The sequence below is a fragment of the Alternaria alternata genome (genome assembly GCF_001642055.1).
Source record: "Alternaria alternata strain SRC1lrK2f unplaced genomic scaffold CC77scaffold_24, whole genome shotgun sequence".
NCBI classification, from domain to species: domain Eukaryota; kingdom Fungi; phylum Ascomycota; class Dothideomycetes; order Pleosporales; family Pleosporaceae; genus Alternaria; species Alternaria alternata.
The window spans coordinates 85,286-102,040 of NW_017306213.1; the positions used below are offsets into that span (position 1 = coordinate 85,286).

General features: G+C 53.3%; 7 protein-coding genes across 7 annotated transcripts; 4 read left to right on the forward strand and 3 right to left on the reverse strand.

Annotated features, from left to right (window-relative positions):
* Positions 1 to 447: 447 nt before the first annotated feature.
* Positions 448 to 1,757, forward strand: CC77DRAFT_430832 (class II aldolase/adducin domain-containing protein). The gene is made up of 2 exons (XM_018531648.1): positions 448 to 1,062; positions 1,109 to 1,757. The coding sequence occupies exons 1-2, from the start codon at positions 817 to 819 to the stop codon at positions 1,745 to 1,747; spliced, it is 885 nt and encodes a 294-aa protein (XP_018381090.1). The 5' UTR covers positions 448 to 816; the 3' UTR covers positions 1,748 to 1,757.
* A 518-nt stretch (positions 1,758 to 2,275) lies between these two features.
* On the forward strand, positions 2,276 to 4,542 carry CC77DRAFT_945944 (hypothetical protein; the record flags this gene model as incomplete). Its single annotated transcript, XM_018535053.1, has 2 exons — positions 2,276 to 2,310; positions 2,373 to 4,542. 2 exons carry the CDS (start codon positions 2,276 to 2,278, stop codon positions 4,540 to 4,542), a joined length of 2,205 nt encoding a protein of 734 aa, XP_018381091.1.
* A 362-nt stretch (positions 4,543 to 4,904) lies between these two features.
* Positions 4,905 to 6,680, forward strand: CC77DRAFT_1024609 (hypothetical protein). Its single transcript, XM_018525907.1, has 3 exons — positions 4,905 to 5,330; positions 5,546 to 5,717; positions 5,773 to 6,680. The coding sequence occupies exons 1-3, from the start codon at positions 5,320 to 5,322 to the stop codon at positions 6,403 to 6,405; spliced, it is 816 nt and encodes a 271-aa protein (XP_018381092.1). The 5' UTR covers positions 4,905 to 5,319; the 3' UTR covers positions 6,406 to 6,680.
* Positions 6,681 to 6,881: 201 nt separating this feature from the next.
* CC77DRAFT_1024610 (3-ketoacyl-CoA thiolase B) lies at positions 6,882 to 8,542 on the forward strand. The gene is made up of 3 exons (XM_018525908.1): positions 6,882 to 6,986; positions 7,057 to 7,166; positions 7,298 to 8,542. The coding sequence occupies exons 1-3, from the start codon at positions 6,962 to 6,964 to the stop codon at positions 8,456 to 8,458; spliced, it is 1,296 nt and encodes a 431-aa protein (XP_018381093.1). The 5' UTR covers positions 6,882 to 6,961; the 3' UTR covers positions 8,459 to 8,542.
* A 362-nt stretch (positions 8,543 to 8,904) lies between these two features.
* CC77DRAFT_1012833 (sucrase/ferredoxin domain-containing protein) lies at positions 8,905 to 10,296 on the reverse strand (the record flags this gene model as incomplete). The annotated part of the gene is made up of 1 exon (XM_018523795.1): positions 8,905 to 10,296. The coding sequence occupies one exon, from the start codon at positions 10,294 to 10,296 to the stop codon at positions 8,905 to 8,907; it is 1,392 nt and encodes a 463-aa protein (XP_018381094.1).
* Positions 10,297 to 11,782: 1,486 nt separating this feature from the next.
* CC77DRAFT_945774 (TBP-domain-containing protein) lies at positions 11,783 to 12,638 on the reverse strand (the record flags this gene model as incomplete). The annotated part of the gene is made up of 3 exons (XM_018535041.1): positions 11,783 to 12,046; positions 12,098 to 12,529; positions 12,585 to 12,638. The coding sequence occupies 3 exons, from the start codon at positions 12,636 to 12,638 to the stop codon at positions 11,783 to 11,785; spliced, it is 750 nt and encodes a 249-aa protein (XP_018381095.1).
* A 2,164-nt stretch (positions 12,639 to 14,802) lies between these two features.
* CC77DRAFT_1012835 (benzoate 4-monooxygenase cytochrome P450) lies at positions 14,803 to 16,547 on the reverse strand (the record flags this gene model as incomplete). Its single annotated transcript, XM_018523796.1, has 4 exons — positions 14,803 to 15,738; positions 15,793 to 16,250; positions 16,303 to 16,453; positions 16,503 to 16,547. 4 exons carry the CDS (start codon positions 16,545 to 16,547, stop codon positions 14,803 to 14,805), a joined length of 1,590 nt encoding a protein of 529 aa, XP_018381096.1.
* Between the last annotated feature and the right edge of the window lie 208 nt (positions 16,548 to 16,755).

The following is a 16,755-nucleotide window of genomic DNA, read 5'->3' on the forward strand; positions in this document are numbered from 1 at the left end:
TGCTTGCAGCAATATGTTCTACAGATCAGCTCATGTATGCCCTGTAGTGGCAGAGTGGCGCTGCGTTAGACCTCGAGTATGCTGCAGCTGTGTGGCCATCCTCCGGCTGCACGACATGATGCAGGGTGGTCTTCGTACTGTCTCTGATGGTCGAAGGTGCAGGATGTCCGCCGAAAATAAGTATTACAGGGGACTACATTCCAGTCGTTCCAACCTAGAGCATCAGCGTTGTCTTCTCAACATCGTCGTAAAGTGCGGACCCCAACTTCAACGTTCTGATAGATAAGATACAACCACACTGTGATAGACATCAAGCTCTCACCCACCTTGGGGACATCAACCCCATTTACGCATGTATGTTCTTGCTGTCAGATATCACCTTGATACTATCAGTTGTAATCACGGGAAGTTTTATGTCTCCGCCGTGAGCATTCGCTTGCCTAGGATGCCGAAGAGCGGTATCCAGGGCTTACCCCGCGCATATGCCCCGCACCTGCATCCAGTTATCAGGACCTGACCAACCACGGCATCTGCTTTGACGTCGTAAACGCCGGATAGTGGTGGTCGGGCGATTTCCGATAATGCTCTTGAACAGATATGGTTACGTGTTAGACAGATAGAGTTACGTGTTAGATCCGAGGTAAAGGAAGTCTATCTCGCCTCGTACGAAGGCAGTCACTGCATCGCGACTTCCATTTGTTGACACTACAGAGAACGTGCCTTCTTCCAGCTGTCACTTCCAAGGCTTTCTATTGACCTCTTCTCCATTGTACAATCCCCACTTCTTGTCAACTTTACAGCTCAAGAATCACAAACATGTCTCCTCCGTCGGCAATTGAGCCCCAGGCAGGCGACGAGACCAAGCCCAACACGGTTGCCCCGAACGAGCCTGGTCTGAACCAGAAAGATGGAAAGGCGGAGATGCTTAAATTCCCCAAGCCGCCAAAGTTTGACGATCCGTACAAAGAGCGCGCATATCTGAAGGGCCGACTTGCGGCTGCCTTCCGCATCTTTGGCAAATATGGCTTTGACGAAGGTGTGGCTGGTCACATCACGTTGAGGGTAAGTAGAGCACATAACAGGCATACGAGATACTAAGACCATATAGGACCCTGTAGATCCGACAACATTTTGGGTCAACCCATTCGGTGTTGCTTTCAGCTTGATCAAGTCTTCCGATCTCATCCTTGTCAATGATAAAGGCGAAGTCATCGACGGTGGAGAGTGCCGACTGCTGAACACAGCAGCCTATATGATACACCATGCTGTCCATGACGCGCGCCCCGATGTCATCGCTGCAGCACACTCGCACTCCATCTACGGCCGCACGTTCTGCGCACTGGGTCGCAAATTGGACACCATCACCCAAGACTCGTGCGCGTTCCACAACGACCACGTTATTTACGAGTCGTTTAACGGCGTCGTACTAGCCGCGGAGGAGGGCAAGAACATTGCAAAGTGCCTGGGCGACAAGAAGGCGGCGTTACTTCAGAACCACGGCCTGTTGACCGTGGGCAAGAGTGTGGAGGAGGCGGTGTTCTGGTTCATAAGCATGGAGAAGTGCTGTCAAGCACAGCTGATGGCGGACGCGGCGGCGGCGGGACGAGGCGGAGAGACTGTGAAGATTACGGAGGAGGACGCGGTCTACACACACAAGACGATTGGGAGTACGCTGGCCGGGTGGTTCAGTGCGAAGCCGTTGTTCGACGTGATACACAAGGAGACAAACGGAGATTATCTCGAGTAGGAGTGTTTAGTCAATCCAGATCAGTCATCACATGCAAATTGGTGGCGTTGCTCGTAGGGCCCCACCGGCGTCTTAACTCCGCCGGCGGAAGACGAGATGACATATGGGGGCGCGACAAGTTTGTTTTTCTGTTTTGTAAACAAGACGTGCGTAAACGTATCACGGCGGAGAAACTGCAACGGAGCGGAGCGGGGCGGCGAAACACGCAGGTGGCCCTGGGCTCGCTCCAGCTGTGTTTGGGCGAGGGACGAGGGTGGCATGCTCGCTGCAGTTGTGTTTGCGGGCGACGATGGTGTCATAGCGTTCTGCAATGCAGGGTCGCAAACTTACAGTTGAACCCTGGAGCATCACTTGACGACTCGCAGCTTTGCCGCCGCCTACTCGACTTTTCTTTTCACGTCCTCCCAATCCTCGTACATAAAGCCCACCAACTTGCTTATTCGTATTGGAGGCGCATCACATCTGCCACAGTCGCACAGGCAAGCTGACTCTTCCTGCACGCAAGACGCGAGCCATCTTTAGCGGGGCATGGCAAAGGGTCCTGCAGTCGTAGTCGTCGCCAGGTACCGTCTCACCCACCCTTCACGGCTCCACATTCCGGCTAGATCGCTAACATCCTGCGCAGACATGGCGCGCGTCTCGATGCGGCCGACAAAGCATGGCATCTCTCTTCACCGACGCCCTACGACCCGCCTCTCACTTATGGCGGGTGGTCGCAGGCAAAGGCACTTGGCCAGCGCATAGCGGCACTGCTGCACGAGCGAGATATCCAGCAGGCAGAGGATGCGAAGAACGCGACCAGCAACGACCCCGCACATCTCGACCTGAGCAAGCTGAGCATCTCGAAAGAAGGGAAACCGAAGAAGAAGAAGCGCAAGATCGTTATACACTCGAGCCCTTTCCTACGATGCGTCCAGACGAGCACGGCAGTAGCAGCGGGCATCTCGCAATACCATGCTCCGACCACGCCACAATTGGGCGTGCCTACACCCCCCTCCAAAGACAATAATGGCTCGCTGGTACCCTCTGCGAAGAAGGCGCCGCGCACCAAGTCCACCTCGTCGCAGCCCCGAACCTTCGAACCGCTCGCCGACCCCAATCTCGAGATACTACCGCGACCCCACACAGGCCCGGAGAGGGTGTTGCTACGCATCGATGCCTTCCTGGGCGAATGGCTGTCTCCCGAATACTACGCTGACATCACAGCGCCGCCAAACTCGACCATGATGGTGGCAGGCGCCAAAGCAGATCTACTGCGGAGAGGCGACTACATACAAGAACAGCCAAACCCGAACAGTACCAAGGGCAACTTTCCCGGCGGTTGGGGGTCTGGGACCAGCACACCCACCACTGGCAAGAGCGCTGGTACAGCCATGGGCAGTCTGGCACAGTTTGCGCCGCTGCGTGAACGCTCCAGCAGTTACGCTGGCCCACTGGGCCTCGAAAGAACGCCGTCAAGAGAAGCAACCGCATCACTAGCAATGCCCATACAAACGCCAAAGCCCACTGCTGTACCCAAACGCATTTACCAGCCGCCAAACCCTTCATACTCTGTCTCTCCGGCCGATCCGATACCGCGAGGCTACGTCGCGCATGCCCAAGAAGCCTGCGTTAAAGTAGACTTCCAATGGGACAGTATGCGTCCACCACAAAACTGGGGCGATGGCGGAGAGTACGGTGATGAATGGAGCACAATGCACAAGCGGTTTAGAAGAGGCCTTGCGGGCATGATGGAGTGGTACAGAGTCCACGGCACAGCGCCCCCGAAGGATCAATTTCCTGGCTTCATGTTTAAGGAACCCTTGCGCCTAACACCGCCGCCCATATCGCACGCCAAGTCAGACCCATTCCCAAACTTCAGCGACGATCCAAATGCGGATGATGAGGAAGAGCTGGTTTTGATTCTCATAACTCATGGAGCAGGGTGCAATGCTCTGCTAGGTGCCATGACGAACCAGCCCGTCTTGATGGACATTGGTCTAGCATCGCTTTCCATGGCCGTTCGGAGAGACGAGCCTAAAAAGACACCCGCACCTGCCACAATACATCAGCGGAGACTTTCGGTAGCGGATCCCGGCATGTCAGATACCTACGACATGAAGCTCTCAGCTTCAGTCGATCATCTGCGGCCTGGTGTTGACCCTTCGAAGCCGCTATCTGCGCAGAGGCAGACACAATCTCCAGCCATCCTAGCAAGCCCATCGTTAGACTCGCGGCGAAGATTCACGGGATCGTCGACGACTAGCAGTCCACTTGACTCGCCCTTCTCGCTCGGTGAGCCATACAGAAACAGTCTGAGCTCGTTGGGAAGCATGCGGCGAACTTTGAGCTCTGGATCGAATTCCAGATTCATGCAAAGTGCGACAAGCGGGACTGCGTCTCCAGCAGGCGGACTATGGGGAGGTTCAGGGACAAGCACACCGGCGACCGAAGCGGACATGGCCCTCAACTTCTCAAACCAGCATCCACAATCAAAGGCTGCTCCTAATACTTCCACTGCATCCAAATCCAAGAGCAACTCGATTGCACAGATGGACGGTGCATCTGACACAAGCAACCACCTGACAAAATTGGACTCTAAAGAAGAAAGGGAGGTCAGCGATAAACCCACTCCTCTAGTCAGTGCTCAAGTCCGCAAACAGAGCGCTCCGACAGCATCTGGCGGTCTTTGGGGCGCGAAAGTAGCCCCAAAGAGCAATACTGGGCTTTGGGGACCACCAAAGTTGGATGACGTGTATGAACACCGTCAAGGGCCTAAGAGGCGCTGGACGGTCACCGAGAGGGAGGAGCCTTGAATGTTTTGTGTTGGTGTGTTATTTTTGTCTCTAGCATATAGCGATTGTCTACTCCGAGTCATTACTGTATGTGTCGATCGAGTCATTGTTAGCATTAGCGGCGGGCGGGTAATGGCGTTTGATAAGTAACGGCTACGGCTATGAATGAAACATACCACTCAAGAGTAAACGAGATCTGTGAACGTATGCATGTTTGTACGATCAACACGCGTTGTGCTCCGCCTAATCTCGCCCGATGACTGCCATGCCTAAGGCCTGGAAGGCTTGGAAGTTCCACAAACAGCAAGTGACGCAAGCTTGTCTCACGGGATCGTCACCAGCTGCAGAACGTTGCATTACCTATTACAAAAGCATCAATCCTGGAGTCTTTGGTCGGAATACGTAAATACCGCACCCGAGCTGCATACACGTTTTAAGAGCACACCTTTGCATCTTGCATCGTCCCGCCGTTCATAAACCCCGTTCCAACCCACACTTTTTGCATTCGCGACAACCGCGCTCGCCGCGACAGGCAGCCCCAGCGCACTTCGAGACCTTAGCAACCCCACCGTTCGTCCCCACGTAACACGCTAAATAGATCATTCGCATTTGCGCGGGAACCGCAACACGGCATCTGATAGGCAGCGGTGGTCGGGCCGATAGATATCCAGGCGGGCACTTCACACGCAGGCACACTTAGTGCAATCCCACAAGGAAGGTTGGCTTGCATTGACACTTTGGTGGGCGAACTATTCACGCTTTATCCGTGAACAAGTTTGCTGCAAGTCGGTTTCAACCATGTCTGTCAAGTTAGTATCCTCTCCTCCCTCTCTCTTCTTTCCGTCTATACTCTCTCCGTCCTGACCTGGTGGTGTTTGCTTGCTGCGCTTCTTGCCCCTCTACTACCCCGCGGATTGTGCATGTAGCTTTTGGGCGTACTTTTGAGGCAACTTTCATTTCAGCATAGCAGAATGGGGTTCAAGACGGAAAAGATGAAGAAGACGAAGCCTAACCGCAAAACTAGTTGGGTCATGCTCGCTGAGAATGGCGGGTACACACCTCTCCCTGGCGAACAGACACTCTACCAGTCTCCTCCCCGAACCACACTCTCGCTACAGACTAGCCATCGGAATCACCCCAGCGAGTCGTACTCGCAGCAATGCAAGTCGGGCGTTGTCTACCTCACAAATCGACGGGTATGTATACAACCTCACCATTTTGTGGACCTTGCCGACTAACCTTCACATTTAGATGATCTACCTCCCCGTCACCCCTACACCACAACTCCAATCCTTCGCCGTACCCATCCTCAACGTCACAGATTCCCGCGTAACAGCACCCTGGTTCGGCGCAAACAAATGGGAAGCCATCATCCAGCCCGTCCAAGGTGGCGGCATACCACCACAGCACGCCGAGCTAGACCTGGTTATGGAGTTCAAGGAAGGCGGCGCGTTTGACTTCGCAAGCATATTCGAGCGGTTAAAGGAGCGGTTACGGCAAGCTGTCGAGGTAGCGCGGGAGAGTGGTGGTGACATGGAAGATGGAAGCAGAGGCGTTGGCGGTGTCAACATGAACAACGTACACCTGGAAGACCTACCTGCATACGAGGAGAGCAGACAACACGCCAGAGTTCCAGAGCCTCCTCTTAGCCCGCCTTTGGATGGTTCTGCATTCGGTACCGGCGGTCCTGTTATTGCGGCGCCCACGCCATCAAGCCCACAAGCATCCAGTCCGTTATCGAGCCCGCGAACACAACAGGAGCATTTTGAGCCTCCGTCAGACCCACCGCCAGGATATGAGGAGGTTCAGAGAGGTAGCATTGCAGACGAACTGGAGAGACAGGTGATGAATAATCCATGGCAGGAAGAAGAAGCAAGGCGGTGAGCCGAAGAATATTTTCATGATTAGATGGATGTGTTTGAGCATGGCGTTCCGGGGCAGTCGGCTTTACATGGCCGTAGACATGTCTTGTCACATTATCTCAATATTCCGCTTGGTAGACTTCTTGAGGAACAACTTATAGTCGGTGTGTCCGTTGGCTTTAGACGGTCGCCAATACCATATTCTTCACCTCGGATACCTGCACGTCCACTAGTTGGTGCGACATGACTTCGGTCAGCATCAGCAACTCAGCAGTCAGCTCCACGAAGCAGCACATGATCAGGAAACGTTTCTAAACTGCGCAGATTGACATGTGAAGCGTCCGCAGACACCCCAGCCGCCCGCATATTGAGCATGTGAAAGCTAGCTCCCCCAGAAAGGATGACGCGCCCCATAAACGAGCTAACCTGAAACGTAACGTACCTCGGCGATTCGCATGCGAATGACCTAATGCTTGCCGCGACCGAACAGTAGTGTCCGCTGCTCCATATACTTCACTCCAAGCCCCCTTCTCTAGTTCTTTCTTTACACAGCTTCTGTATTAACATTACTATTCAAAATGGCCAACCAAGCACCCAACAAAGGTATGTTATGATAGAGCATAGGGAGCGAGGACAACAAGTGATGAACGAGATCGCTGACGTTTGATAAAAGTTCAGGAACGCCTTACGCAGGTCGAGGGCCATCTCACAGGTGGAAGTGGGAGCCCTGGAGCAGTGAGCTCCAAGGGAAAGAAGAGTTTGCTGGAGAAGAAGCCTGACGACGTGAGTTGCACACCCCATCTTCGATCGATGCGACACTAGCGCTTTCGAGCCTATCGCATTGCCTCGTGATGTCTACACACCTGAGGGCTCTTCTTGTCTGCGGAGTACTGTACTAACAATCACCCCAATAGATTGTCGTAACTTGCGCACTCCGTACCGCCATCACAAAGGGCGGAAAGGGTGGCTTCAAAGACACCCAAGCATCCGACCTCCTCCACGGCGCCTACAAGGCCCTCATCGAGCGCTCCGGCATCGATCCCAACCTCGTCGAAGACATTGCTGTTGGCGCTGTCCTCGCCCCAGGAGGCGGTGCAACCGAGTTCCGCGCCGCCGCCCTCGCCGCTGGCTTCCCTACCACAACCGCAACAAAGAGCTTGAACAGGCAATGCTCCTCCGGTCTACAAGCATGTGTTGACATTGCCAATGCCATCAAGTCAGGCATGATCGAGGTCGGTATCGGCGCCGGCGCTGAGAGCATGAGCACACAGTATGGTCCTGGCGCCGTATCTGAGTTCTCTGAGCTCCTCGAATCCCACAAGGAATCCGCAAACTGCAAGGTCCCTATGGGTGTACTTTCTGAGCAAATGGCAAAGGCCAAGGGTATCTCCCGTAGCGAACAAGACGCATTCGCCGCGTCGTCGTTCCAGAAGGCTACCGAGGCGCAGAAACAAGGGCTGTTCGATGAGGAGATCGCGCCTGTGACCGTCCAGTGGACGAACCCCAAGACCAAGAAGGAAGAGACCATCACTGTTTCCAAGGATGATGGTGTCAGGGAGGGCGTTACCGCAGAATCTCTTAGTAAGATCCGTCCTGCGTTTGCAAAAGACGGTTCCATCCACGGCGGCAACGCTTCTCAAATCTCCGACGGTGCCGCTGCCGTTCTTCTCATGAAGCGTAGCACAGCTCAGCGCCTCGGCCAAAAAATCATTGGAAAGTTTGTCCAAGCTTCCATCGTCGGTGTGCCGCCCCTCATGATGGGTGTCGGCCCCGCTGCCGCTATCCCCGTTGTCCTCGAGAAGACTGGCTTGAACAAGCAGGATGTGGACATTTACGAGATCAACGAGGCGTTTGCTAGTCAGTGCCTCTACTGCATCAACGAACTTGGCTTGGACCAGAAGAAGGTGAACCCCAAGGGTGGTGCTATTGCTTTTGGACATCCGTTGGGTGTCACAGGTGCTAGGCAGGTTAGCACGCTTCTTACAGAGCTGAGGAGGACAAAGCAGAGCATTGGTGTTACTAGCATGTGCATTGGTACTGGTATGGGTATGGCTGCTGTTTGGGTGGCCGAGTAAGTCTCAATAAAGGCTTATGGTCATACGATGAAAGTAAATATCTTCTCGAACGTTTTGTGAAATATGATTCAATTACATGATGTTATGAAGAGTAAAATGGTATGTGGTGTGAATGCTATATACAATGTTCGCTGGACGTTTCGCTTCAACCAAGCTGGCTGAATATAATGCTTCCTGCGTACGTCCGCATGCGCAGATTTGATTTCTTTCTTGTCCTCCTGGCCATTGATGCCGTTTCCCTACAGACCGCTACTTCTGTGCTGTTGATACCGTGACCCCGAAATCTGGCGCTACTATCGTGTCCCTCTCCTTCTCTATGGAAGTCTCTTATCGTTCCTGTAACCCGTCCCTGGACGTCGCTGTATGTCGGCTATGCCTCTGACTCGGTTTTAAACAGGCCTATGCATGAAATGTCGATGTGCTTTCTAACACACACTCCCGTCCTTTCACCCAGCATCAATGTTGTACTCGTACGGCAAGTCTCCCTCACTCGGATTAGGATGCAAGCGAATGACACTTCCAGCACTGCCCAGAGAACTCTCACTCGAGTTGGGTAACAAGGTACTTGGACTTCTTCGCGGTCTTTCATGAACCACAACAGATCCTGTGTCCGACTCTGCATCCGCATATGATCTTTGTGAGGGTGTGCGTGGCGTGCCAAAAACGGTGGAGCTGCGCTGTTGGCGCGATGGTGCGGTGCGGACGGTCTGAGGTGAATGTGGAGTTGAACTACTATCGGAGGTGGAGAGGGAACTGTTGAAAGAGGACAAGGAGATTTGGCGCTCGAGTTGGGGTGTGCGGTAGGGCAGATGCGAGTGCGAGGAGATGCTTGATTCGGAGCTGGACTCTGTGGGTGCGAGGCTGCGCGTATCAGACTCGATGTCTTGTGCGCGTGCTTCTTCGATAACTTCGGGGTCGACTTCTGTCATCCCACTGAGTATCTCTGCGAAGACCGCCATGATATCTCTGAATTGTGTCTCCGTCAAACTCGTGGTAGAGTATCGCGCGTACTCGTATTGTGCGAGGAACGCAGCGCCGAGAGAGGGTGGATTCAGTAGCCCGAAGTCTGCGAGGCGAGCGAGGTATTCGCGCAAGCCCATTGCACGCGGACGCTGAAGGAGAGTGACAATGCGCGCATCCGGCAGAGGTGGCGCATTATCAGGATACTGTGGAGCGCTTTCCTCGATCGCAGGGTCTGGCGGCGCGAGTGAAACGGCTTTCGCTTCGATGAGATTGGGCAGTTCGCAGATGACGCCCCAGTACTGCAGGTTTGGCAGATCAGGCGACGAAGGGGACGCCCAGCCAGGATGCGAGACATTGCCCCAAGGCAGCGAGTTCATAGACACGGGGATGATTGTCGCATCAGGCGCATGGTGATGGTGATGGTGGCCTTTCTTCTTGTGCACTTTGTGCTTCTCCCTCCTCGTCTCCGCTGTGTTCGGCCGTGATTCCTCTCCTTTCTCCTCATCTAGGTCAACCTCACCCCTAACATCCCTCGGCCTGCTGTCCCATGCAATGACCGCACTCCTCTTGAAATGCTTCACAATCATCCTCCGCACCCCTTTACCCACCTCTCCTTCCTCGATTGGCACATAGCTCTTCGGTATCGCCGCAAGCACAGTCCTATTTGTGTAGATGCGCGTCGAGTAGATCAACAGTACGATCAAACAAGTGAGCAGGTAGACGCCACCGATGACAAAAAGCTTTTGAAGTTCTTCAGATTTGATTGATTGATATATCGTATCCGCAGGCGTGACGGCGAGGAGGAGGAGCAGGATTATGAGAAGGGTCGTGTACGTGGTCGAGTACCAGATGCGGAAGAGTGGAATGCGCATCATGGCGGCGGCAGTAGTAGTAAGGCGTAAGGAAGGTATGCATCGGTCTGAGGATATTACAAATTATGGCTAGAGAAGTGAAATGGCGGCTACATGGCGGACTGAGGTGAGGATGAGCTATGCGATCATGGTGTTGCTGTGAAAGGAGGAGGAGGAAGGCGCCAAGCTACTGACGCGCGCTTCATGCATATGCGCGCGACCCACTCGTTTCCCACCCGCACATTAACCCTCTACCCTACAAATTCCTGATCACGCGGAGCGTTTCTGACAGTAGATATAATCCGGCTCGCTACACAGTTCTCGATCAAAAATCTCAACTCTCGCCTCCCTTTTTATTCTCTCTGCACTTCATGCAACGACCAAAGTAGAACGTTATACCCCTCACGACAGCCTCAGCCGCAACAATAGTACAGACGTTGTTAGAAACGCTGCACGTCATTTCCATGTCGTCATGTTTCGAAACATTATCGACGAAGACCCCTACCCGAGCCAAGCAGACTACGACCGCTAACTGAGACATGCAACGGCGCAACTCATCTTCTAACACTTAAGTCTAATATAGTACCCGCTTGAAGCGAGAAATGTCTTAGAAACTTGCTAACTCGACAGTCATCTTCTCGCTGGGACTTCGAGGATCGAATACCTTGCGACTTTGATCGTTTCTTGCCTTCCATCACAATGGACACCCGTAAAGGCTCCCTGCGTCCACGCGCGTGTACGTCGCAGTGCGTTTGTCGCAACTTTCCCTTCCGAGCTTAGTGCACATGCGGCTACAGGTGAATTGACCTCTTCTACGCAAGAGACTGCAGCGCACCTGCAAGTTCATCGTTCGCCGCTTCGTTGGCCCCTTCCTCTCGTACGACCTTCCGAGCCCCGACAGGTACACACTGGTCTGGACTTCTCACATACTGGAACGCAACAAAGCCCACGGACGGAAAGGACATCACCCTCGCAGACCACACCACGTCACAAGCAGGGAAACAAAGTATTATGTCATGATAACATTACTGCCTAACCTGTCTCAAGGCTAAGGGTCATGTACACATACGATGGATGCTTGAAGCACCAACATCTATGAGGAACTCTGGTGTCATATCGTCAACCTCTGAGAGCCCTCAGTGCGAGCTTTTACGGTCGCACTCTCCGAACGTCCACACGTTCCTTCCTCGGCTCAATAAAGCAATCTCGGTATCATCCCACACGCCAGCCGCCGACGTGATCATACCCGCCAGTAAAAGAGAAGAGAGTAAAAAGCCTTCGTGACCAGGATTAAGAGGGGTTGAAGGCACCTCGCGTGCAGATGTCTAATCGTGTCGAGGGGTAATTTGGAGTTTTGAAAAGGCATGAAGAAGGAAATGCCGCCCACCGTAACACCATGCAATGCCGCAAAAATGACAAGTTAGAAGAAAAGGTCCAAGTCATAGCCATGTCACCAGCTGGGGTGTGTAGTCAAGGCTCGTTGAAGCCGAATCTGGAGAGGGAAGGTCGCTCAAGACTTGCGGAAATCCGACAAGACTGGGTAAATGAGCTCAAAGGCCTGGTAGATCTCCTCACGGACCTTGGCACCAGTAAGGACGATCTTGCCAGACACGAAGATCAAGAGGACAATTCTCGGCTTCATCATACGGTAGATGAGACCAGGGAACAGCTCAGGCTCGTAGGAAGAGAAAGTGTGATGGCGAGATGCAAGACCCTCGAGACGAATGGGGAAGCGAATGTCGCAGGAGCCGACAATGTTCTGAATCTTGAAGTCCTATGTCAATGTTAGCATTGAAGAAGGGATACTCAGTCCGACACAACATACGGTGAACTTTGCGCTAAACCCAAGCTTCTGGATAATCCGCGCGTATTTGCGGGAAGCAAGGCGGCTGTCATCTTCAGACTTGGCACCGGTTACAACCATTTTTCCACTCGCAAAGACCAAGGCCGTCGTCTTAGGCTCGCGAATACGCATGATCACAGCAGCGAAACGCTTGGGGTTGTATTCGGCGTTACGGGCGTGAAGAGCGATGGTCTTGAGATCAAGGCGAGCGGACAGGTTGACAGTAGCCACGATGTTCTGGAGAGTAGGCACGATGCCAGAAGGCACTTGACCGTTCTGTGTATCGGGAGTAGCCGCAGGCGTCGCAACACCGTTCGCATTTTCGGCGACCTGCTGAGTGTTCTGCTCAGTGGCAGGTGCAGTCAGGTCGAGGTTCGCGCCCTGGGGGTAGGAGAGAGATCCAGGAGCAACGAACTGAGAGCGAACGTTAGAACAAGTTTGACAAACGGGAAACATCACGAGAGCTTACCGTCTGAGCCTGTGCGGCGGTGGACGGGTGAGAAGTCAGGGAGTTTGGATCCATGATGAATTTATGATTGGAATTGGAGCGATAGACTCTTGAGGAGAGTGAGAGGTATCTTGACAGACTGCGCAGGTCAGAGTGTGTTCTAAAGCGGCAGCGACGGTCAAGCCGGGCGGACTACGAGATCGCGATGTGTAGAGCGAGGTCGGTCGACGCCGGAGGAGTGTCTGTCTATGGAATAGGTGGAGACGGTACCGGAGGCAGGAGAGCTACAAGCGAATGTGTCCCTCGCAAACGTTGACAAGTATGCCGTCGAGTAGTAAGCTGTCGCAGAGACGACGGCGAGTTAGTGGAGTAATTAAGGTGACCAAAAGCGTAGCCAGCAAGCCTTTGGCGGGGTAAGTCGAGATTGCGACTGGGGATGAGGCTGCTGTTGGGCTGTCGCAAGCTGGATGAAGCTAGCGCCGATCGCGACCTCTGAGAGAGTGGATATGTGCGGATTTAGCACACCGGAGTTTTTGAGTCGCAGTGTTAGTGAGCACGCAGCTGAAAATGTGAGTTTTCAAGTGCGGCGATGATGGTGTAGAGAGGTTGAGGTGTTGCGACAACGGCGGGCTCGGCGGAAATCTCGTGAAAAAGTTGGGGGGGAGGCCGAGAACTTATAGTGCTGGGAGCCCGCCCGCCAAGCCCTGTGAGGCGCGCTAGCGAGCAGGGGTACAGCGGCGATTGGGGCTTAGCTTCAGATAGCCGGTAGCGAGAAGATTCTGCTGTGAGCAAAAGGGGCTCCCATCATCATGCGTGACCGTTTCCCTTCACTTCCCCAGCTTCACTCCGCATATGCCATGTCGCAGTCACTGATGCAGCTTGCCTGTCGTGGTCGCGGTGCCGCCGGCTGCTTGTGCATGCCATACTGGAAGGTGCAGCGGTGGTGATGTTGCTGCTGCCTTACTGATGCTCGCAGGTCGGCCGGTGCCTTTACCTCATTACCAGCGATGACGACGCACTGACCCGGATTGAGCGATGGCCCAAATCCAGCCCGTCCACTCGACCCCGTCGCCTCACTTGCCGCACAGTGGCCGCCATCGCCCGCGCAGACTGAAGAGAAAAATCTCATCGCGACACGTCTCCTTGAAATCTTATGGTTGAGTTGCCGCCCTTTGGAATGCGTGCGACAATCTGAGACAGCTGCGCCTCCCCGGCTTTGAATGCGCACACACTCAACACGCGCTCAACAAAGCGCAAACAATAGAATGCAAAATCACGGCGACAACAAGGGCGTCGGTGGGCGATAGGAAAACATACCAAAGACCTTGAATGCGGGGATGATCGCTGAGGGTTGGAGTTGGGAGGGTGCAGCCTGGTGTGCACGACTTTTGGGGGGTTGCATGGATCGTCGGCCTATGACTCACGAACGCGCTCACCGGAAAGCGACACATCTCCCCTTACCATAAGCCTTCGCCTCTCTTGCTTTTGTAGTCTGGAACACCACCTTTCACGTGTCTTGAACCCTGGAGTAGTTGCTGCTGGAAATGATTGGGTTAGTAGTGACAAGGTATCGAGCAGGTATTGTCGAGGGTTGGTAGTGATTGGGCAGCATTCCGATATCGTCAGCCAACCCATCGTTGAATGCCACTCCATTGGGTTTTTGTTTTACATACAAAAAGTATGATATCGCATGATTGCTGCAGCAGTTAGTGAAATGTCCCCTTCATGCCAGTAATTTAGCGTGTCCCCAGCTAAGGTGAATATCTGCAGTGAGGTCGGTTTGCGTCGACGAGTACGATAGATCTTGGTCGAAACTAGTGGGTGTTCTTACGGTTTAATACAGACGACCATAGAGGCAGGGTCGATGACTAAGATAACGGCACGCATCTAAAGCACGCATGCAACGCTGTCCTCGCCACTCCTACTGCGATCGCTTCACCGAAGCTAGTTTTCACTACTGGCGCTGTCCCTGCGAATTTCTCAACAATGAGCAACGCACTGTTTTCCATAGCAACTCCATCGTGATAGATTAAAGCGACCATTCAGTTCGTCTGCCTTGCGATGGTGACTTCGAGCTGCATGCAATAGCAAAGACGGCAGAGCATTAATACCAGATTGACTCGCGAATTCGCACCTTCTATTGATGCAATAAGAGAACAGAACGAGGACTAATCTTGCAGCCTTGCTCAGCAACTTCCAGACTTCAGTCTATAGCCCTACTACGGCACACAGGCCACGATCATAGCACCCGCTTCTTGAACTGGACGATCGGGCCTTCACGGAGAGAAATGTACGCGTCTCTCAGCTGGAAGTGGCCACGGTTCCTTCTGCCCCAGCCAAGATCAGGACGACCTTCTCCGACGCATTGTCCAGGAGCCTGTCGCACGTCGTATCTCCAGAGAGTTCTTCCAACAATCATGCAAAGTTGTATCATTGCCATCTTCTGACCTAGGCAGCTCCCTACGCCCTTGGAGAAAGGATGGAAGGATCGCTTCAAGTGGTTCACCTCATCTTGCGTATTCGAATCGGAGGCGATCCATCTCTCTGGGCGGAAGGTGTTGTAATCACCCCAGAGGGCTTCATTCCGGCCGAGCGACCACTTGGGCACTCCGATCGTGATACCTCCAGGAATATGTTCGCCAGCGATCCTGATGCCACCCGAAAGTACAGTGCGTTCAAGCTCGCTAGGGCCAGCTGGCGAGAGGCGCAAGGTCTCATACACCGCTGCTCTGAGGTACTCGCATTTTGCCATCAGATCCGGACCTGAGCCGATATCTTCAGCACTGCCGAAGTTGTTCCTAATCTCATGGACCAGCTTTGTGTACACTTTCGGGTTGCGAGTGAGGAAGAAGAAGAGCGCGGTTACTGTCGCACTCGTGGTGTCTGAGCCGGCAACAGTGAGCAGATTTGCATCGGCTATCAAGTTTTCGGTACTCAGCGCAAAATCACCCGTCTCTGGGTCCTTGGCTGTGCACAAGAAGTGGAACATGTCTTCACGCTCAGCTGGACGTTTTTCGGTTTCGTTCTTCCTTTCAGACTCGACGCGGCTCATGGCCAGATTTTCAGTAAAGGCAAAGTACTCTTTGATCTCCTTCGGAGTGATGAGCTTCATCAAGTTATCCAAACCACGAGGCTTGAGCCAAAGCAACAAGCTTCGAAATGGTGACTTGGCGAGCTACGACCGTCAGACTGAATACAAGGGTTATCATAGGGGCTAACAGCAACTCACAGGATTATAAAAGCGCAGGTATCTAGTGATGTTGTACGGAATACGCTTCAGATTGTTCGGCCCAGGCTCTTTGGTATTGTTGGAACTGCCGAAACAGATGTCACCGAACATGTCGAAGAGCAAGAAGTCAGTCCACTCCGTAAGGTTCTGCGGTCCAGACCATCCCTCGACACCGAAAATCTCACCGGGCAGTAACTCGTTCCAGCGATCGACATGCCGAGCTACAAAAGGTACGGTAGCCTTGACTGACTGATCGGTAAAAGCTAGTGAGAGGGCTTTTCTCCTCCTGGCGTGCGTTTCAACATCGGTACAGCCTAATGTGTTGAGGTCGTGTTTGTTACGCCTCCATACTTCATAGAACGGGGACTTCTTGACGTTCGCTTTGTGACCGAACATGGCATTGTAAGCTTCAGGTGTCTGGAAGAGAAGAAGATTTGGAGTCGCTCGGAATTTGTCGCCTAGGGAAGGGGGTCAGTGGGATGTATGAAGGAAGTCTGGAGTCGAATGTACCATAAATCTGGAACTGCCTCCAAGACCAAATGTGACGGTCTCCTATGCAGGCGTGGTAGAATGAGGGAATGCCTGAGATACGAGCAAAGAACGGCCCTGGCTGTTTCGCAAGAGGATGGAACCATAGGTTGTATACGGCGCAGCACACAAACTGTCTTCATGTAAGTCGAGACTGTATCATACGTTGAAGAGTCACTGACATAGGTTACGGCCACACCGATGGTGATTGGAATGGAGATGATCATTCTGAGCTAGAGTAGAAAGAGGTTCAGGTATGGGTGATTTGGAGAAACTTATGATCGAGACTGCTAGAGTTGAGCCTCCATGGCGCTTGACTTTATATCTTGCGACACCGTAGGGCTTTCCTCATATTGTCACCAACTCTATCAGACGCATCAAAGCTCCTTCCGTGCAGTCTTTCCGCCCTGGACCCTCTAGCTAGACAATCAGCCA